This window comes from Lytechinus pictus, chromosome 6 (assembly GCF_037042905.1).
Source record: "Lytechinus pictus isolate F3 Inbred chromosome 6, Lp3.0, whole genome shotgun sequence".
Classification (NCBI taxonomy): domain Eukaryota; kingdom Metazoa; phylum Echinodermata; class Echinoidea; order Temnopleuroida; family Toxopneustidae; genus Lytechinus; species Lytechinus pictus.
Window position 1 is genome coordinate 24772573 of NC_087250.1, and position 23093 is coordinate 24795665.

At 34.3% G+C, this 23093-nt stretch overlaps 1 protein-coding gene across 1 annotated transcript in view; it reads right to left on the bottom strand.

Moving 5' to 3' along the window:
• Positions 1–698: 698 nt before the first annotated feature.
• The window catches only part of LOC129280412 (uncharacterized), a 35419-nt gene continuing 13024 nt past the window's right edge, over positions 699–23093 (bottom strand). Inside the window, exons 7-21 of the mRNA XM_064101267.1 lie at positions 22956–23084; positions 20973–21135; positions 20615–20669; positions 19089–19375; positions 18029–18044; positions 17431–17690; positions 16333–16548; positions 15727–16029; positions 15035–15286; positions 14267–14611; positions 13369–13583; positions 12973–13107; positions 12161–12314; positions 10877–10904; positions 699–3644 (exon numbers count right to left, since the gene is read on the bottom strand). Of these exons, the coding sequence (XP_063957337.1) occupies positions 3347–3644; positions 10877–10904; positions 12161–12314; positions 12973–13107; positions 13369–13583; positions 14267–14611; positions 15035–15286; positions 15727–16029; positions 16333–16548; positions 17431–17690; positions 18029–18044; positions 19089–19375; positions 20615–20669; positions 20973–21135; positions 22956–23084 (2856 nt within the window). The 3' untranslated portion in view covers positions 699–3346. The remainder of the gene's footprint in view (positions 3645–10876; positions 10905–12160; positions 12315–12972; positions 13108–13368; positions 13584–14266; positions 14612–15034; positions 15287–15726; positions 16030–16332; positions 16549–17430; positions 17691–18028; positions 18045–19088; positions 19376–20614; positions 20670–20972; positions 21136–22955; positions 23085–23093) is intronic.

The following is a 23093-nucleotide window of genomic DNA, read 5'->3' on the forward strand; positions in this document are numbered from 1 at the left end:
AGAAAAGGCATAAAAAGCAACAAAAAAAAGCTGGAAAGATTTATGTCATCATAATAATATTGAAAACAAACGCTTTATACAATATTCTTTTGCATGCCCTGCGACTCTCATGACTGAAAGTTTTGCGATAAGTCACAATTGCATATGGATATAGGCCTCCTTCCTGTTCACAAACATTATTGTTATCGTGGAGCGTTGTGGCCCAGTGGATTGGTCTCCGGACTTTGAAACAGAGGGTCATGGGTTTGAATCCCAACCATGGCGTAATTTCATTCGGCAAGGAATTTATCCACATTGTGCTGCACTCGACCCAGGTGAGGTGAATTGGTACCCGGTATGATTTATTCCTTGAACGCTTTATAGCGCATATTAATATGGCGGCTTAGCTACAGCCGGGGTAATAATATGATACCAAGTATCAAAGCGCAGTTGAGTATATACACATATTAAACTGCGCTATATAAATGGACATATTATTATTATAACTATTATTTCGATTTTTTACACCTAAATACTGGAATTCTGTTCATTTTTGAAGTAAATAAAATGTCTATGAATAATGATTGCCATACATTATGTTATCGACAAACATGTTATTGCAATGTATACCATGGTTGATGAAACGTCTTAAAATATATTCATGAAAGATTAATTATTTATTATGACTCGCTTTTATTAGGATTCTTATTTCTCTTTCTGTATCAAGCCTTTTTTAAATACAAGTGTTTCTAGATTTATACATGTACAAAACATTCATCTGTTACCGAGATACTTTCTTACAACATACATGACATAGGAAACAAGAATACCTAATATACAAAATATATAGAGAAAGTAAATCAAGATATTGAATAAATTATTTTGTTCGCTAAGATACTTAAACCTAAAATTATGCTTAAATGGATTTGAAATAATGCGCTTTCTAGCATTGAAGATACTGCTCATATCTTATTCATGTTAACAGGACCATGCTAAAAAAAAAGAGTTTATCTGGACATGTTATCTTGTGTGAATATATTCTTACACTTTATAAACACTGAGTAAAATATTATACCCAATATTGGGTAGAAAGGGAACATGCATGTTTGCTGTGTATTTTTTAAACCCATTTTGGGCAATTTCAACGCAACATTGCGTAAAATTTACAAAATATTTATATTGTTTTACCCAACCAACATGCATATTCCCATTTTACCCAATAGGCCTATTTGGTAAACCATTTGTTAGAGAGTAATGAATGAAGTAATGACGTTGCATCGCGTATATAAATGTAAGTAACAGTTATGTACACAAATCGCAGCTCCTTGTTCGTGTAGTTAATAAAAACATGAGAAAGCAAGTGTAGCTTTTATGTTTTTTTTTATTCATTCATATTTGGGGGCTCTACGTTTAAAAAAGACTAAAACCAAGAAATATAATTATAGTAGCATGTTGATGACTATACTATCATGTATTCGTATAGAAGCAAATTATGTATACACTATTGGTTTAAATACATGTATCTATTTACATGATAGTAATTTACTATATACTGTATGTACATGTACTGCATAGAAGGGTATAAATGTAAACTTATATGGACCAGTAATGAGTTTTAATTTGTAGAAGAAGATCCTAAACAGAATTCATTCATTGGTAACAATGAGGAAAATGCAATAAAACTAATATAAGCATGGCAGTTCTCAAATTGAAAACATATATCTACAGCCCTACTCGAATAACTAGATAGACACGTACATGTTCCCCAGTTCTATACAAGGGGGGGGGGGATAAAAGAAAACTTCGGCCTGTGAAATTTACAGGTGGCTTTTAGGCCTAATGGTTAAATGATAGTCATATAGAATGGAGTTATTTACATTGCGTTGTCTCTATTATCTAGAAAGAATATGCATGTATTAACAGAAACACCGTTATTATCTTTAAAACAATTAGACATAAGCCCATATTAAATAGTTGTCATAGCAACTTAACAATAATGTATTTAATTTCCCATATCAAATGCAATGAATGAAACGCTCGTAAGTTTTAATCTTATGACATTTTGAATATAATATGAACAACGATCATTTCTCAGGTTTTAATGAATTGAATAATATATATTTTTAAACTTATAATATATCTTTTTTTAATATCATAGAACACAGTTTGTATTTTAATTATGTCTGATGTATCAGAGCAAATTTTTCAAACGTCCATTAGACTATTCTAAACATTTGAAATAAAATCATAAAAACTATTATAACTTTGCAAGGAGATTATAAATGTATATACCGACATACCAAACAATATATAACATATAACACTATCAAAACAAGATTAGTATATCCTTGTTCAGTATGGGCTGTTTTTATCACTAAAACATATGTACAGTTGAAAAACATGACGACTGAAATAAGAATATAGAGCTAAAGTAAATATATACGTCATTGTTTTTATATGTTACACCCAGGAGAGAAATCAAATGCTTAATTCAAATCTAATTGTAAATTTTAACAATATTACACACTTATTCTAATAGCTTAAATATTTTGTATTGAGAGTTTAAAAACCATATTTTTACTGGACAAATAAGAGGAATAAAAACTTTGGCCTGACATGATCAATTATGTGTCTATATGCAAATGGTGTTTTTTTTTTCATATGAAGGGAAACAATGTTAACTAGGCCTACATACTTATAATCAAAGAGTCTATACTGATACAGAACAAATACGATGCCTCGGTGCTTTTACACTTTTAAGGCTACCGCGTACAGATTTGTCTGCTACCCGATTTTGGAGTAAAACGTAGTACCATTTGATGTTAATATGGAGACATGAAATATCTTACTGTGTTATTTTATCAATCATCGTACAAACACCTATGTTCAAATCTGTGACTTTGCTATTTTATTAATATAAAAACGAATTCAATATCTGGTCGTATTGATGTTATAGTATTCAGACGACTGGCGACGATTTGAAACTAATTTGGCCTTTACTCAAAAGTAAAGGCTTGAAATCATCCACAATTGCTATTTTACTATTCTTCTAATAAAAATATACTTTTCATTCACGTTTTTACAAAATGAGGAAAATGCGATTTTTTTTCTTCCAAAGTCGGATCATAGACCAGTCGCAAGGTGTGCTGTGGCCTTAGGTGATATGAACCTATTTTGGTTGCAGAATTTCATAAGACTTAAATATTCTTCCAAGCTATCTCCACATTCTATTTTATGGTACATATATTTTTACCTCGTAATTGTTTTAATTTTGAATGAAATAAATTGAATTTTAATTGAATTTTCGAATTGAATTGAAAAAGTTTGTCCATATTCGGAGAACAAGATGTCAGAAATGGACCTAAGACTAATTTTTGTCAAAGAGGATTTCAGCTTCATGTCTTAAGCCAACAGCTCCCAGGCAAGTTTGGAGTTTCTCAACCTGCTCACTGGGTCGGACATGCCGTCTCCAATGCTCTAGCATTTCTCGAAGACCCGATCTTGAGACACTCCTAGCCGAGGAGTCTGCTCTGACCAAGTATTTCTCCACCGTTGAGTAAGAGAAACCAAGTTTGTAGCCAAGTTCCCGAGCATCCTTAATCTCACATACCAAATCGGACAGGACCTGTAGTATGTTGTTTGATGCAAACCTCTTTCTGTCTCGTCTGCAAGATAGGAAGCGATGACGAAATATCTTAATAGTTAAGGAAATACATGCCCCTACTGACCTACCTGCATTTGTCTACTATCTACATGATCTAAACGCAAATTAAGCCTTAGGGTAAGTTTTGGTTCATAATCACACCCCATATGAATCATTAGAGATCATTCCCTTCGGAGGTATCCCGGGGGGGGGGGGGGCGTCAAATGTATTGCTGTACACATGAGTGACCAAATTATTCATAAACACGCCCTAATCGAGTTTTTCTCTGTGCGCAAAATAAACCCTAAACAAGTTTTTCGCGGGCTTCATTTTCACAATTTGGCCCCTAAACGAGTTGTCGCCAGAATATGACCCGGGGGGGAAACATAACCTAAACACGTTTGGCTAGTCTTTTAAAAAAAGCTTTGGAAAAAAAACATACCCTAAAAACGTTTGACCCCGTGATTGACCATTGACCAGTCTTTTTCAAAACCACTTAAAAAAAAAAAAGTGTTTTTGATACCCTTAACAAGTGCACGCGCGGCCCGCGTCCAGGGCTGAAAAACACCCCTTTAACCTTCTTTTTTTTGGTCACGCACGTGTACAGCAATATATTTGACCGCCCCCCCCCCCCCCCCGGGGGGGGGGGCGCGTTTCCGTTTTACACCCTGGCGAAGGCAATCTCCGCAAAAATAGCTACAAAGCGACTAGTGAAGAGTCTAAATTTGTTTACATTATCAGCTGGGCGCGCGATGCAAAAGTCCGAACCGAAGATATCTGCAGAATATGTGCAATGAATGCAACTGAGCTATACTATTGCAGCTGAGCTTAATGCTATATTGTAAAGATGGAAAGGAATAACGATGGTAGATATATTATATTCGACTGTGAACTAGATGGAGTTTGAATGATAATAGGAAATGTTTATTTTCCAACAAGGAACAAGGCAAATGAGCAAATAGATTTCCTGAAAAAAATCAAAATGTTTTATCTCAGTCATGTATAGGTGGTGATTTTAATATGATATTAAATGATAAATTAGATCATATCGGGTCAACTATACAGGTGAAATCTAGATTTAATACAGAATTTTTGGAGTTCATGGACAAATTTCAATTAATAGATATTTGGAGGAAAAGATATTCAGGAAAACAACAGTTTACTTTCAGACAGAAGACACCACCTATTCAAAGTAGGCTAGATTATTGGATAATATCAGGAGAAGTTGAAACATTGGTGTTGGAATATGACATTTTACCGTCTATAGCTCCAGACCATCATCTGGAATCTTGCTTAAAGGTCAAGTCCACCCCAGAAAATGTTGATTTGAATGGATAGAGGATAATCAAACTAACATAACCCTGAAAATTTAATCAAAATCGGATGTAAAATAAGAAAGTTATGACATTCTAAAGTTTCGCTTATTTTTTACAAAATAGTGATATGCACAACCCATGCAATGACATGCAAAAATTAATGAGAGAGTTGATGCTGTCCCTCACTCACAATTTCTTTTGTTTTTAATTGTTTGAATTATACAATATTTCCTATTTTACAAATTTGACAATATGGAACAACATCACTAAACCATATAGTATTAAACAATACTAATTCCACATGTTCAGAGAGGAATCAATCGTTGTTTCACTTGACAATGAGGAGAAAATTAGAATATTTCATGTTTTATATAATAAAATACAAAAGAAATAGTGAGTGAATTACGTCATCAGTATCCTCATTTGCATACCGACCAGGATGTGCATATAACTGTTTTGTGAAATCAAGCGAAACTTTAAAATGTCATAACTTTCTTATTTTACATCCGATTTTGATGACATTTTCAGTGTCATGTTTGTTGGATTTCTCTTTTTATTCAAATTAACTTTTTGTTGGGGTGGACCTGTCCTTTAAGTGAAGCGAGGTCCTTCATACTGGAAATTCAATAACAGTCTATGTTATATGATAAAGAATATGTTTCTGCTATGAAATGAGATTCTTGGAAAATGCAATACAGAAATGTCTTTTCTAATTACTCATTGCATTGGGGCTTTATTGAATAAAAAATTAGAGAGTATACTCGAAAATATTCTAAAGAAAAGGCATGAGAAAGAAATAAGCAAAAGCTGATTTTAGAGCCCAAAAAGAAAGATTTAGAACAGCAAATTGCTGTGAATAACTCTGATGTTTTGCGGAAAAATTTGGAGGAAAAAAGAGAACTCCTTAAGAAGTTATTTGACTTTGGCCTTGATGGTCTCAAAGTAAGGTCACGTGCGGCCTGGAGTGAAAAAGAAGAAAAGAATTTTGCATTTTTTCAACAACTTGTGTTATCAAACAAACGTAAATCTGAGATTCATAAATTCATATAGGTGAAGATAATCAGATACATAGCGAAAAAGGAGAAATTTTAAAAATCATCAAATTATTCTACAGTTCCTTATATTCTTGTAAGGGAGTTTGCAATGATGTTGAAAATTTACTGGAAAAAATCCCTTTCCTCCAAGGTATATTACTAAATTATCAGAAGACAATAAAAATAACTGTGAGGGTAAATTAAGCAAAAGTGAATATTTTGAGGCTTCGAAAAGCATGCCACTTAATAGGCTCGGTGTAAAAATGTCAGAGGTAAAAATGGCAAAGGTAAAAATGGCAAAGGTAAAAATGGCAAAGGTAAATATGGCAGAGGTAAAAATGGCAAAGGTAATAATGGCAGAGGTAAAAATGACAGATATATAAATGGTCAGTCTTAAACCCCCATGCCGAAAATCCAGAAGCCCTTCCATGCATACAGTAGATTAGAATAAGAACGGTTCTGAGAAGAGAATTGGAATTATAATGTTTGACTAATGGAAAGGGAAACATTTTTAAATGATACTGTAGATCTTCTGCACCAAATTGATAACACTTGAGTTGGTATTTCTTATATTTTCCTGGACTTACATGCACGGCCTTCTCATGTTAAATTGCTCTTCTAATATTCATATTTGAAGCACACTTTGGATCCCAAGTATTATACTTAATTCATTACAGGGGAAATTCACACTTACAAAGTTTATTGTAGAAATAGCAGCAACTAATTAAACTGATATTGGTGGGGGTTTTAGGGAATCCATCAAATATTTAAAAAGCTATTAGAATTTTACATTTTAACGGCGACGTCATTTGCGAGCAGTTTTTCTCACATATGGTGTAATGAAAAATAAGAATGAAATATCATTTTCTAAAAAAAATAATAAAATGGTTTTTATTGTACCCTAAGTATATCAACATACAAATCATTTCACATCCGCTCCTGAAATAATTTTTTGGGCAATCATGAACCACTGATTAAAAAATTGAAAAGTGTTGGTGCATAAAATACGGGGCAGCTGCTAGTATATGACCTCTGTCAATTTAACCTCTGCCATTTTTACCTCTGCCCATTTTACCTCTGCCATTTTTACCTCTGCCATATTTACCTCTGCCATTTTGACCTCTGCCATTTTGACCTCTGCCATTTTGACCTCTGCCATTTTGACCTCTGCCATTATTACCTCTGCCATTATTACCTCTGCCATTTTTACCTCTGCCATTTTTACCTTTGCCATTTTTACCTCTGCCATTTTTACCTCTGCCATTTTTACCCGGCACCACTTAATAAAGCCCCAGGTAATGATGGTTTAACCACAGAATTCTACTCCATTTTTTGGTGTGTAATTGATGACCTATTGGTTGATTGTTTAAATGAAGCTTTTGAAATAGGTGAATTGTCTGCATCACAGAAACAAGGAGGAATCACTCTAAATTAAAAAGTAGGTAAAAACCCTCTATACATTAAAAACTATAAACCTATTACATTATTAAACACCGATTATAAGATCCTCACCAATTAAAGAGATTCTCCCCAAAATTATACAGGTTGACCAGGTTTATGGGTAATTAATAATCGAAATAAAGGCGAAGCAGTTCGTTTTATTGATGATATTTTGTTTCAGGCTTTGAATAAAAATATAAAAGGCTATTTATTAGCGGTGGATTTTGAAAAAGCATTTGACTCTGTATCGCATGAGTTTATATACAAAAGGTATTAGAGATGTTTGGATTTGGTGTATCTTTTAGAAAGTGGATCAAAACTTTGTATAGTGGGGCATGTAGTTGTGTTATGAATGGTGGCTTCACAACTGGTTATTGTGGTATACAGAGGGGAGTAAGACAGGGAGATCCCCTCTCGCCTTACATTTTATATTATCTATTGAATTTTGTCAAATGTTATAAGAAATGATACAGGGGTTAGAGGTATTTTATTGGCTCAGAATGAAGTCAAACAAGTGCTGTATGCTGATGATGTATCGCCGAGATGAACGGTCCTTAGAAAGACTTGAATTACTTTTGATGTTTTTGGTAAATTAAGTGGTCTCATATTGAACAAGGATAAAACAAATTTAATGAAATTAGGAACTAGTACAAACCAGGACTCTGTCCCAAAAGGATGGAATATGGTTAATGTAGTGAAAATGTGGGGAATATATTTTACCATGGATGTGAAGGTCAAAGAAGAAATGAACTACAAAGAAATATTAAGCAAAATAAAAAAGTTATTGAGTTGGTGGAAGCAAAGAGATTTGACTATATTAGGGAAAATTCATCTTCTAAAAACTTATGCACTTTCAAAACTGATTTATGTCTCATCTTTGATTGTGGTCCCGAAGTTCTATGTGGAAATAGAAAGAATCACATTCGAATTTATTTGGAATGGACAAGATAAAATTAAAAAGAAACACAATGTATCAAAACTATGAAAATGGAGGTTTTTATTAAAGTACAACGTGTAATGTGGATGAAAAGATTAATATATTGTAACAATCAAATGAAATGGAAAACGCTGTTCAATATTTTATGTAAATCAATTGGTGGTGTGTTCATTTTTCAATGTAATCATAATACCGCCAAGATCAAAGCAAGGTTACCAACATGTTGAAATGTTAAGAGTTTGGCAAGGAATGGAAGAATGTAGGACAAAGGAGAATGATTGTGTTTCAAACACTATAATATTTAATAACAAACATGTATGTATATTATACATGATATATTGATAGCAAAATGGTATTTGATATAGAACTCTATATACTCATAACATATATAAACTTATTCATTTGATTGATGGAAACGGCCACTTAAGGCCAGTATCTTACTTTTCAAACTGCGGTTTGGACTTTAATAATATTTTAAAAATATATGGTATTAAGATGCTCTGCCAATTGGATGGAAATGTTAATTCAGGCTTAATCCATTACAAAGTAATCAGTCCCATGACGACCATATCTCTTTAGAACTATTGCGAAGAAATGTAATTCTAGACAAGATCTGTTTAAAGCAATTATATTTTATTAACGGTTTAAAAAAGACGGATGACATGCATAAAATCAATCACATTTTTTCAGGTTTAACAGTAAAACAAATTCGGCATATTTTCATGAGACCGCGTTTTTCTACCGTGCATTGTATAGTGAAGTTCAGTTTAAACAGCTGCACGGGGTTATTATTTACACAAATGATAAACTTCATACAATAGGTTATATTTCATCTAATAATTTTTTGTTTTGTTACCAAGAAGTTGAAACTCTTGATCACTTATTTAAAAGTTGCCCAAATGTTCAAGCACTTTGGAAAAATATTGGACATGAATTAAGGTTAAAGGAATTGGAGAATCTCTCCATGGAAGACACTTTGTTAGGGATTGATGGAAGTTCAAATAGGATAAAATGTTTAAATACAGTAATTTTAATAGTTAAAAAGGAGATTTATTCTGCAAGGCAGGAAGCTGTTTTGCCACCTGTTGGAACCATAATAAAACCTTATAGAAAATATAGAAAAGAGGAATATAAGATTGCACAAGAGAGGAATTAATACATTGGCAATACATATCCAGAGATGGGAACAGGTTGATTTAGAGTAAGGAATGGATGCGTATATTTCATTTTTATTATTACTTTTTTTTTCTATTTTTTATTATTAAACAATGTTTTGTAATAGTCTTATGTGTGATCAAATGTTACCTTTAATAATTATTTGCAATATTTATTTCGTCTTGTAATGTTTTGTGATACATGTATGATATGTTTGATTATAAATATATTGAAATAAAAAATTGTTTCAAAAAAATAATATACAGGTTCAACACGAATGTTTGCCTTGATCATTATTTTGCTTTAGCCGAATTTCTGGTAATTTGCCCTCTCACTATAATGGAAGAAGAGGATGACATTCCATCACCGTTGTTGGTCGCCGTCGTAGTCGTAGTCGTCATATCCACGTAGTTGTTAATGTAGTTATACTTTTTATCATGATTATAGTATTAGTAGTATACTTTATTATCATGAGCATCATTTTGAAACTGTTATAAGATTGTTAATTATAAATTGCATAGTTTGTTATCAATATTATTATTATTATCATTACTATTATTATTATCACTATTACTATTATTATCAATATTATCATTATTATTGTTAGCGTCATTGTTATGAACAGTATTAGTAGTAGTAGTAGTAGTGGTGGTAGTAGTAGTAGTAGTATAGTATTAATTATTATTACATTTTTTGTTCTTCTTAGTTCTTCTCCGGCCTTCTTCTTCTTCTTATCATCATCACTGTATCATTATTACATGTATTATTATTATTAGTGAGTAGTAGTAGCTATAGAACTAGTATATTTTAATTCATCGTTTAGAATCATTTTGGAACAATAAAGTGTGGAAACAACTGGACTTTTACATGATGTAGATTCTCCCCCTTCTCCGTTTTGTACTATTGTCTTATCATTATTATTACCGCTTACTAAATTAATTTTGGCTATTGCTCGAATTCTAGGTTTTTCACCTCCTTGTGTATACAAACGCCACTGCAAAACATGTTCGGATTTAATTCATATGACTGCTCTCTGTGTACATGAAGGGCCGTGTAGGCGCTGAATAGTAGATTGCATGCGGTGGTGTGGGGAGACTCGCCAGTGTCTGACGCTCATGTCTAACCAGCGACGTGTGTAGACTCTTCACTAGTCGCTTTGTAGCTATTTTTGCGGAGATTGCCTTCGCCAGGGTGTAAAATGGAAACGCGCCCCCGGGGGGAGGTATATTGCATATCTTTGCAAAGTAGATTGATCAGCTGGAAACAAGAAATAATTCTTACACTCTAGATTCCATGATTTACATTGAATCCATGTTATCATTAAAATTATGGGAATACTAGGGGGGAAATATCAATGATTGTGTATACGTACGTGGGGGAGATGGCATAGTCTGGTTCAGCTGGTATGAGAGAAGTAAATGAGAATATAAGAATAAAACGAACAAAAGTAAAGAATTGTTATAAAATGTACATTGGAATCTCTCTGATCCGCATCAGTGACGGCGTGTTAAACTCAACTTCAAATTTATTTAAAGCATTCAAACAAGAGATATATTACACAGTTTAACACAAAATAATAAGACATGGTAGCTTTGGGACCTCATAGTAGCGCTTGTGAAGGGGCCCCTTACATAGAACATTAGAACAAGAATATGATGAAAAATATTTACAATGATAATATAGAGAGTAAATACAAAAAATACACATACACACACACACACATGGTTTATCAAGATTCAATTCAAGATATTTTGTAATCTCTGAAATAAATATTTACGAGATGAATTTTTTAATATAGGTAGTGTTGGACTTGATCTGATGCTTTGTGGTAACTTATTCCATACAAACTATTACAAAAGAATTCAAAGCAGTCTTTGTTCTTGCCAGTGGTTGGTGAATAAGATTTTCCTGGCGCGTATAATTGTACATAATATTATGGACCTTTGAGTTAACAACAAAGGCATATTTTAAAAGGGAACAGTTTTGTGATGATTGTTAAAATACTAAGAAGCATGACGTCATAATTATGTCTTGGTTGAATAAATTTCTTCCCCCCCCCCCCTCTTTTCCCTCATTATTTTGTTGTGGGTTCCCTTTCATTTTTTCTTCTTCCACTACTTGAAATATAAACAGGGGCAGTCTCCAATGATGTTATATAAACAATTTCACTAATTTCAATTGTGTTTGCTATCTATCTATAGGCTTACAAATGGAACGCCTTTGGCATTATCACATGAATTATACGATTCAATATAGCAGCAGATAAATAATTATTCATACATAAAATAAGTTCATTGACTTTTAACCTTAACCATGTGACCACAATCTAAATTCCAAGGATTTAAAATAAATCCAGATCGGCTATAAATATTGACCAGCCAAATATTAGATTTTATTAGATTTAAACCATTAGGATTTAAACATAAAGCTAAAAGATTTGATTATAATTCATGTGAGATTTAAAAGTTAATCCTAAAGATTAAAAATAGATCCAAAATTTGGCTGGTCACCGTTCACAGCCGATCTGGATTTATTTTAAATTCTTGGAATTTAGAGGGCATGTTTACTTTTTGAAAAGTTTTTTTTTTTGTTTAACTGAAACTCTTGCTGGATTGGGGTTTCATTGACATCGGTAATAAGACTTTCAAACATATACCTTCTTTAGAGATTGTAATTTGATGTTCTGTGAGCACTGATGCACCCTGGTTAATACGAAGACATGCTTTAACTTTTCTCTCATTTGCTGTAGAGGGCGGTAGATCAAAGGTGCAGGAATGGCATCCTCCGACGAGCAGGCAATGAACAGGAACCTATAAAAAGAAATATATTCTGACTTTATTGCACTATGTAATGTTTGTATGTTTTTTTTTCTGGTGTATGGGCACGGCCCTGGCAAGCAGAGGTGCTGAAGCACCCCAAACAATTCCTTGTGAGGGCTGCATTATTATTCTCTATAGGCAGCGCTCCCAGGCATTCTTGAATATGGCTTGCGCCTCGGAATAGTTTGCTAGATAGATGGCGCGTGATAAATGCTGTGTTTATTGTTAAAATTGAAAAAAAAAATTACGTAACCAAATTACCTTGTATTTTGTATTGAAACTTTCTATTTTTTATTTATTTAGTTATTTTTTGCGTCTTGAATTTCTCGGGACAAATTTAATTTACATTTTGGAGTTAAAACTCTTCTTTCTTGTTTTTAAATTTACATCAGCACCTCCAGTAAAAAAAAATAAAAAATCCTTCACAGGGCCGTGTGAGCAGGATGTCACGTCAAACACACACATTCGCACGCACCATACGCGCACGCTATTACTCAAACGATAACAGACATCGGTGAATTTGTGTCTGACCTACTGAACGTAATACAAATAAATCTAGATTTACCTCATGAAAAAGAAATATATATATATTACCCAATAGACCAGTCGGATCTACTTCAAAAACTGTTATTAAGTAAAGGATTCTTACCGTTTCATGGCCCGTCTGTAAGTCTGACAGACACCAAAGCTTGATTTCATCTTCCGATGATTGAAGATTGAATTTGAAAACAGTCGTTTCTTGATATGACTCTTTTGACAGAGTCTCGTGACGTTTGCTGACGTCCTGCGCAAAAAATAATCCGAGGATATTTAGAAAGAAAATGTTCGCTCAATATAGCAATAACCTATAGGCATACACATCGTGAATATTCAGGCAGCATTGCAGCAATACATATTTAATTCTTTTTACCTAGTAATGTATACTTGACATTAACTAACACACTGATATACCCAATATGACACGAAGCAAAAATGAGGGAATATATTTTTTGTCCATTCACTTGGCGTCTTATGAGTTAAGGGACAAGGTAAAGGATATACGTACTGTAAGGTATTCGCTGTAGGGGTGAGCGACACGAACACAGAGTCTCGGTATTTGGGAACAGTAAGTATGAAACACCGTACATGTGAATTGAACACCATGGACATTTGTTGATGACAATGCACATAACTGAAGATGACACGTAGAAAACTCAATCTTGTCTTCCGTGATCTTGAAACTCGATGTCTGTGGGGCTAAAGTCCTGTATCCAAATGTACCTACATGGACGAAAGAAAGTAACGCACATTGTCAATGTCTTTCCCGCCACCAAATCTCTTATTCCTGCATTCATTACATAAATCCTACATCGGGAATGTAGATTTTAAAAACACATATGGCCACAGGACATTGTGTATCGCAGGTAGCCAGGTAGTAATACTCGTGAAGTTTGAAGCGATGAATAGCACATGTAGTTAGGCCCTCACAATTTTTTTTAAATGTAATTACAGATTAAAGATTGTGTTATCATTTTGCTCATGGACGACAATATTGAGAGCCTGTGTCAATTTGACTAACACATTTTACACAATAGCTATAATATTAAATGCTTGACTGGTAAAATAGAGTTTGATTGTCTTATCTTTTCCAACGAAGGTACTTTTATGTGTAACGAACATTTACATTAGAGTGAACATGCCATAGGTCGTCATACAATTTAGAAGTGTAGGTGGTCTATGGATACAAAGATACTCTCTCTCTCCTACACATTTTTAGTGTGTCTCGTCTCTCGATCGGCCAAACCAATCTCTCTCTCTTTCTTATGCTGGCTTGATTCTTTTGAAAATAGTAATTTTGCTGTTCGATAATAGGCCTATTTATCATATGCGTCTGTCATGTCTGAAGGGGAAATTATAAATAAAAAAATACGAGACATCGGATGAGTATATAGAAATAATTGTACCTGGTTTTAATTTGGTATAAAATTTAAAGCACACCACATCTTTATCCCCTTCACATCGCTCTGAAGTGACGCAGTAAGGAAGAGAAATAGAAGCAGGTTTGAGAAGTTCTTCAAAGAACGAACATTGGATGATTGGTGTTATGAGAATCTCTCCATTTCCCATAGGGAACTTCGGTGAACTTCGTCTTGGAACGGTAAGGATAACAACTGATGCCATTCCTTTGGGGATTGCTCCTGGAGGGATGGATATTCTGATATCAGGTTCATCTAGCTTCAACTCACCACCATCATGACCAATCATCCCATGCGAATGGTGATCCAAGAAGCCTGGGTGGTGATCCATTGCTACGAGTAATAAAAGTAACGCACCAAACATGACAAAGTGACACGTTTTCATCAACATATATTTTCATCAATATATAACAGAAACACGTGAGCATCTGCTATAAAAAAAAAAGATCTAGTCAATATGTATTTGGATTTTGACGATCAGGAAGCGATCTAGGAGATCGGAGTATACACCCCCTCGATTTTCGAATATATAGGGCCATTGAGTGTGGGTAGTCCCACCCCCCCCCCCCCCCCCCCCTCCCGTAAATGGACCAAATCCCGCGAAACATCCGCCTCTGATCGTAAGGATAATAGAAGGCTATCTGGGAGGGGCGAAAGTTTAACTGATAATTTGCCAGACAATTATTTTCTGACACAAAATCACGATTTTTTTTTACTGGTTGAATTATTTTATGGGAATTTAATATCTAAGCCTACCTATTCCAATATTTTTGGCAGCATCGTTGAAATGGAAAGCATGGGCAATTTCGAGAAGCCTCTGCCTTCTTCCTCCCTGCTTGACCCATGTTTGTAGCATACAAAGAACGGCATTCTGTCGTATTAAGTTAGGTTCAAGTGTCAAAGACGAACACATCAGCCGAAGAATTTCAGATGCTGACTGGTCAAGCCGTTGGGAGAGGACAAGAAGATCTGGAGTTGTAAAAATCTCCTTAGAGATTTCTTCAAGACCTTAAGAATGAATGGAAACACGAGCATGCCCATATTGATGATTTTTTTTTAATGATATTTAAAGCTAAAAACATTATACGATCAGGGACAGGTTCTTATTAACCATTAGTATTCAAATAAAAGTTAGTATCCAAATAATAGAGTACATGAACTATGTACTCATGAAGTGACTGGGTAAAATACCATTTCACAACCAAATAAGGATTTTCTCTTTTTTTGTTGAAAACTTTGAGTATCCTCAAACACCACCAATAACGACTAATGAAAATATCATTGTATGAAAAGTGCAATACATCATGCTCATCAATTTTTGCCACCTTTTTTTTAAAACAAATCACTTATCAAAACGCAACTGATATAAGATTGGTTAATAAGCCGAAGAAAATTGTCTACACAATTAGGAAACACTATTACATTAACATGAAAGGTGGTCTAATTACCTTTACTGCCGTCCTGGATGTTGTAATCATGAAGAATCTTTGTTATCTTCTTTTCCCTTTCATTGCTTTCTAAACGTTTTCTCCATCTATTGAGGAGTTGCCTTGCTAGTTTCTTCATTGGTGCAGGGTTAGACGGAGTTATACAACCCACTATGTCTTCGTCATCTACGCGTAGAGCTTTACCCAATTCCCACGCCAAAGACAGACTCGTTATCGGTAGAGCGACGCTGCACAATTCCCAAGTAGTCGGTGAACCTCCACATTGGTCCTTATCATCACCGGCCTCCTCTACATCTAGGATTGCTATTTATAATATCAAGTCAAAGATGATTTTTTTTTCTCCGAGAATATATCTTTCAGTTACGTATTTTTCTTGAAAATTATTCTCCAGTTCGTTCCTATTCTTTCGTGATATTGTTTTCTCTCTCTCTTGAATCCTAATAACGTAATTATGATGATTATCACTTATCATTACCATCATCGTCATAAGTTAACACCCATTATTTACCTACATGAATATCCCTCCACCCCTGTATATCTCCCCCCCCCCCTTCTCTCTCTTTGTGTACGTAGGCATGCGGGATGAGGTTGGGAAATAAAACATACTTGACTCTGCATATCTGATGACCTCCAAGACTTCAGGCTCATTGCACTCATTCCCATCTGTCATTTGTTCATGAAAGGTCTCGTCGTCATCTATAACACCATATTCTTCGTCGTCGTTGTCGTCGTAGTGGTCAATGTCCTTCTCCTCCATATTTTCTTCCCCATGGTGGTGATCGTCGTGCTCATGTTCTTTCGATTCTTCTCCTCGTTTTCCTCCTGTAGGAGCATTATATACATGGAATAAAATATTTTATTGTTGCTTGCATTATGATCAACACACAACGACATAATAAATGTTGAATGACATTGTTGATAACAATGATTCTTAGCATAGATTATTACCAGGAAAGAGAATTAAATTCCCTTTGCAAGGGCCACTCAATAAATAGTTTGATTGCTTTGGAACATGGGCATTGTTTTCTGGAGTGTTGGACGATAACGTAATTACCATTTTCAGGAAATAAAAAAAAATATCCAAATTTTAAGTCAATGTATGAATAATAATGTAGCATTTGCAATAATTACTACAATATTTAAGATAAAAACGGAAATTAATTATTGAGGAAAAGGGTATGTCCTAAGGAAAGATTTGAAGCCGAGAACACTGGAAGCATTTCTTATTGAAAGAGGGATAGCATTCCAAGTCTTGGCAGCTGCTACAGCAAAACTTTTTTCGGCAGAGGAGAGTTTTGACAAGGGAATGCAAAGTCTGCATGTGTCAGTGATTGAACGAAGATTACGAGAGGGTGTGTATAATTTGATGGTATTATTAAGATTAATTAATTGATTATTAAGATTAATGTTAAATTATTATTTATAAATTGTACGCGCTATGGTACTTTTTGTTTTTAAGCGCCTCTAAATATCCATTATTGTATTATTATTAATTTTAAGTCAGGAAAATTGAAGAGAATTTAACAAAAATTAGATGTAAAAGAAATATGTATTTTCAATTCCCTCAACGATTATTAAAAATATCTTTGAAGACAGATTTTACAAACAGTTAAGAAAAAGACATTTCTGTTACAATCCAATGCTTTTGCCATGTATTGTTTGAGTTAACATAGAAAACAAATGTATGATTTCGTAGACGCCAACCTTTTAAGTCATGTGCTTCAGAGGATCGATTTACAGACTCCCAAACCCTCTTTAATGTCTCCTTTGCCTCAGGTAATGATGTTTGGTCTGCTTTCCAGCTTGAGAGCATTTGGATGTTAGCGTCTTTCCTATTGTATAATGTCCTGTACTCGATGTGCTGTAGCTCTGATTTGTCAAATCCGAGTTTTTCGCCAATGTCGAAGAACTTCTCTGCGCTGATATGACGGGCAATTGCTAGCAGTGTGGTGTCAGGAATCTCCCTGTGAAATTACAGAAATATCACCAGAACATTTAATGTATATTGAACCATAAATGAATATGATTTAAGTGATAGCATGGAGTGACTGCCTCTTGAAATGTGCATTAACTCAACGATACCACTTGAAGTTCTTTAAAATTATGATACGATAGCCGACATATCTAGTAGATTTAGACATTCTATTCCAAACATGTTAAACGCTGATAATTGGTGATAACTTAAAAGTGATGGCAGGTAATCATTAACTGATAAGTGATAATAGGATGTTACTAATTATTTTTTATGTTGGATTTGTGTGTTTTTATAGAATAGAATAATACATTAAATATACAAACTTACTGAGTAGCTTCGATGTCTTGATGTAGGTAGCCAGACAAGTGACGCAGCAACAATTGGAACGAAAATGAAATAACAAGCATGAAAGGAATGAGAATTGAATTCAAAATTGAAAAATAGATATACATAGGTTTGATATTAACGGTCTTGTGGTTATGCATTTTTTTTATTAGAGAATCATCAAGATATTACATAAATAATACTCCACCTTAGATATGAGGTTTTGTGGATTTTGTCACGCAAAGCTGTATGAGGCTTTTCCAAATATCACCGTTTCATACAATATCAATAAATGATGAAATATTCTTAATACATTAATGATCACTGATTATCAATCAACTTTGTTGAAGACTCTAATGAACTTATTGTAACAAAATGAAATGTTCATTTAATATTCAGCATGGTTTCGTAACAGTGAAGAGCGCAGTACAATGTTTGATCCATGTATATAGTTGCATAGGGGATTTCAGTAATCGTTCATGTAATCGATTGTGTAAAGTATTTTATTTAGAATATATTTCAAACCATTATTTGCTGAGAAATAACGATGTATGATGTGTGATTATGATAAGATAATCACTTTTAATTGTTCTTTACTGTTCGTGTATAAAAAGCAATGACTATTACCATTGCTGCCGTTGAAAAGATTAATTTTATGACTCTGTTTTTAAAAGAAGATTACATTTTATAGTATGACATTCTCCCTCCTTCTTCACCGAGAAAAACAAAAACTATGCCCAATTTCAAGCCATTCAAATTTCATGACAGTTAAGAATACCCGACAGTTAGTGGATTTAGCACGAAATTCTGATCACGTGTAAGAAACTTGCAGGACACGATGCTCATGATAACGATAGTAATGTATAAGGAGTAAAAACTGTCATGCTTGATCGTTATTTGGTGTTATTATACGAGAGCTTAAAATGCGTGGTCGAAATAAATAGAAGTAGGAAAGTGTTGGAAGACTGACTGGAATGAGTGAGAATACTGACTTTACTGAGATATAATTGGTACTTGCCTTTCATATTTTTATCTGTGTTTAAAATCTTAACCTTATCCATACCTGAAAAAGATATATGTCCAGTTGTTGAATCTAATGATTGCATTAGTAAGATGAGCTTGTTCTTTGCTTCAGGAACAGTCGGTTGCCTCTCTCTCCATATAACAAGCATGTCGTAGGTAGCCTGCTGTCTGTCTTTAATTCTTCTGTACTCGATGCGATCTAACTCAGCAATGGTAAAACCAAGAGCTACGCCCAAATCATAGAACTGGTTGACGGTCATTGTCTGGGCTATTGTAAGGACATCGGCGTCTGTTAGGAAGTCACTGTGCTTGGCTTCTTCCACTGCCCTGTAAAATGTTAAGTGAATGTAACAGACCGAGCGAACGCCAAGTGCCTAAACCGAATTCAGCAGTATTCTTCACGTCGTTACCCCCCCCCCCCCCCCATCAAATGCTGATTAAAACATTCATATCCATCAAAGGCTTCATTTATTAGAATATAATAGGAACAGGTTTTGGTCATAGCTTTTGGTGCACCACCATACGTGTGATCTGCGGCGAATTTGATAGAGAATTCCAGCGTAACAAGCACGGGTCAACACTATCTTTTGATTAAACACAAGCAGTGTGGGACGTCATGGTCTAGCGGTTATGTCCTCGGCTTTCTACTCCGGGACGCGGGTTCGACTTACGAATCACAGATATTTGTTCGGAGTTGATTGCACGTTGTGATGTGCATGCGTGTAAAGGCCCCCTCACACCTAGCCGAATTGCCTGAAATAAGCCTTGCGATGGCTGGCAAAAGGCTTTTTTTTTATTCGTTTTCATTGGTAACTGATAGTAAATCGTATTTACCCTTTGCGTTTGGGTTCGTACACCTTCTGAACTAATTGCTGCAATTATTCAAATTCGCGCGGAAATTTTGAACATGTTTAAAATTTCCCGACGAATTGAAAAATCGTTGGTCATCTGTTTGAATTCGCATCTCTTATTTAGTCTGCGGTAATCGTTCGTGGTTTATTGTCGCGCATAGTCCCTCATCGCGCTTTTGCCAAAGTGGACCGATCTCGAAAGATCCATTAACGAAGCAACACGATGACAAAAACGAACAAGAACGCCCGATCTATTCCTTCGTCTTCGTTTCTAATCGCACGCCATATCAAACCATTGCTCACTGTTCGTTTGTCTTATTAGGTTAAATCAACACTTCATTTGCCTTCGGCTGCAATTTACTCAAAGAGGTGAACCGAAAAATCGATACCGTTCGCATGTTATATTTATCCATTCGTTGAAAAAAATTGACAATAGTTACTGATCGCATGATTTGACGAAAATTTTATTTGAATTCGTTGAATTTGCGTACATTTTTCCATTCTTCACCCTTAGTCCGCCTACATTCGGTCAGGTGTGAGGGGGCTTTTTAGCAAGACACCAACGAAAAGCTGATTACCTCTCCTTTTCCCGTTTCACTGCAAGATCACCCTCCCTCTCTCTATAAGATTATTTAAACATTTTATGATCAAAGTTAAGTAATATATCAAATTATGTCGTTCCCTTGGCATAATTATATTGATTCATACTACCTACCTGACGAAGGACGTGGCCTCGTAAAATAATTCGTGTGTCCGTCCTTCTGGCATGTCTGGGTATAAAAACACATCAAACGTTATGTTTGAATTTATATGATCTTGATATACCTGTGACATTTCGCCTTATCATTCACTGACAATAAAGGCATTCAGCCTTATCGATTATTTTCATTCAAGAAACAAAAATGTCAGATTTTCCTTTATAATGGGCAGCAAAATTACTTATATGATCGAAAACCTATACATATTCCATGTGCCTTTTCATATCATTTTCTATAAAAATTGGAAAGTTAGCTTCTCCTACTATCTTTTTGATGAAATTGATTACATAACAATAAACGATGGTACAAAAATACCTGTGTATCTGATGACGAAAACAATGGATTGTGACACTTCGAGATTTCCGGCCTGTGTAATTGTGATGGTAATTCTTGTAAAGTCTTCATCATCCCCTTGAGGAGAAATGGCAAACATTACATTCTGACTCATCTTGGTTCGAATGTCCTTGGAACGAAGGATCTGTATAAAAAATATATATATATATATATATATATATTCAGTTGAAGTAATAAATATTTGTTTCGAATGACTTGCGAGGTGCTGGTTCAACATCCGTTTTGCAAGCTTGAAATTGTTAAAATTACACGATTCCATATTAAGTTGTCACTACGCGATGGTTTTACATTTCATGCTGCAAATGCCTGATTAATGCTGATTATTAAAAATAAACATGTTTTCAAAACGGGCCATTGCCAAAGAACGAAGCTATGGAAAATGATCAGAACACAATAGAAAGCTAATCTACTAACGAATCACACGTGTTTCCTTTAATGCAGTCACATTGTAACCAAGAAATGTGTGTGCATGCAAGAAGCGCGTGGTATTTCAATGGTAAAAGGTAGAAAATTTGCATAATTTATCATCAAGTCGAATTGTACTCTTCATCTTTTACACATTAGGTCCTCATTGGTAGCCAATTTTATACCCTTAGACTACGATTCATGTACCACGATGCGACATGCTTTTACCATTGATGCATCATTCACTTACTATTCATTTACCATTGGTATGCAAATGAGGTCTACCATTTGTCCGTAAAATGCAAATAAGAATGAATGGTGCTTCTCAATGGTGAATGATTGGGACCCAATGGAATATGGTGTATGGTATATCAATGGTATTGTGAATGGTGTTCCAATGGTGCTCCCGAATGGTTTTCCAATGGTATGCTATTGATTTTTTTTAACCCAAATATTTGACTAACTTACCAACTTTTCTACATAAGTTTTTTTTTAATATGGACATCCCACTTCAGTTTATTGTCAATTATAAATCTGCGATATTTAACATCAGAAGACCGTTGTATTGCAATATCATTAATATTTAACTTTAAAAAAATAAATTTTACTTAACATATGTCTCGAGCCTAGGATTAAAGATATGGTTTTTATCAAAATTTAACGTCAATTTATTATTGCATATCCATTTATGAATAAACGACTACATAATTTAGCTAATTTTTAATACTTTTAACATCAAAATCAGAAAAATAAATAATAGTCTCGTCCCTATAGAGTTAAGCAGAAGAAAAATGTAGGGATAGACATATAAAGTTATATCATTAATACATATGATAAATAGCAAAGATCCCAGAATAGAACCTTGTGGGACTGCCCCAGTATATTTCCCCTGATCAGCAGCGTGCATCCACTGATCTGTAATTCTAACTAAAAAGTAAAGGTGGAGTGTTTACTCCTAAACCAAAACTGAACTTCAGATAAGAGTTTATTATTTTCAAAAAATAAAATTTGATTAATATATATATATATATATATATAGGTAAGTAAGTAGTGATAATACTGCAATATCTAATAGTGCTCGACTGTGTAGGAGCTGAGTATAAATAATTTATTGGTTGGATTGCTTAACTAAGCTAGTCGTACAGACTGTTTCATCCTAAGGGTCATCAGCGATGAGCCTTAGGGTGAAACAGTCTGTACGACTAGCTTAGTTAAGCAATCCAACCAATAAATTATATATATATATATATATATATATATATAAATATATATATATATATATTATATACTGTATATATATATATATGTATGTATGTATGTATGTATGTATGAAGGATGTGTCTTTGAGGTAATTGTGTAATACTGTCAGATAAGCTGGATTAACTTTATTTTCTGCCCCTTTCACTCCCTTCTTACTTACGTCCTGTAAGTTCTAAAGTAGTTCCTGTAACTTAAACATGGGTTATGTTTATTTTTTGCTGTAACATAATTACAGAACATAATAGCGGTGATGAAGAATTCTTGATCTGTTAATGATACCTTTCTTTCAATTTGTTCCTCCTCATGATAGCAAGTCAATGTGACGTCATTAAAATTCGCTTCAACGCTGAATGGAACAGAGCGATGCCCTTTACGGAATAACTGCTGCATATTCTCCTCTTGTATGTCCTGTTGAAC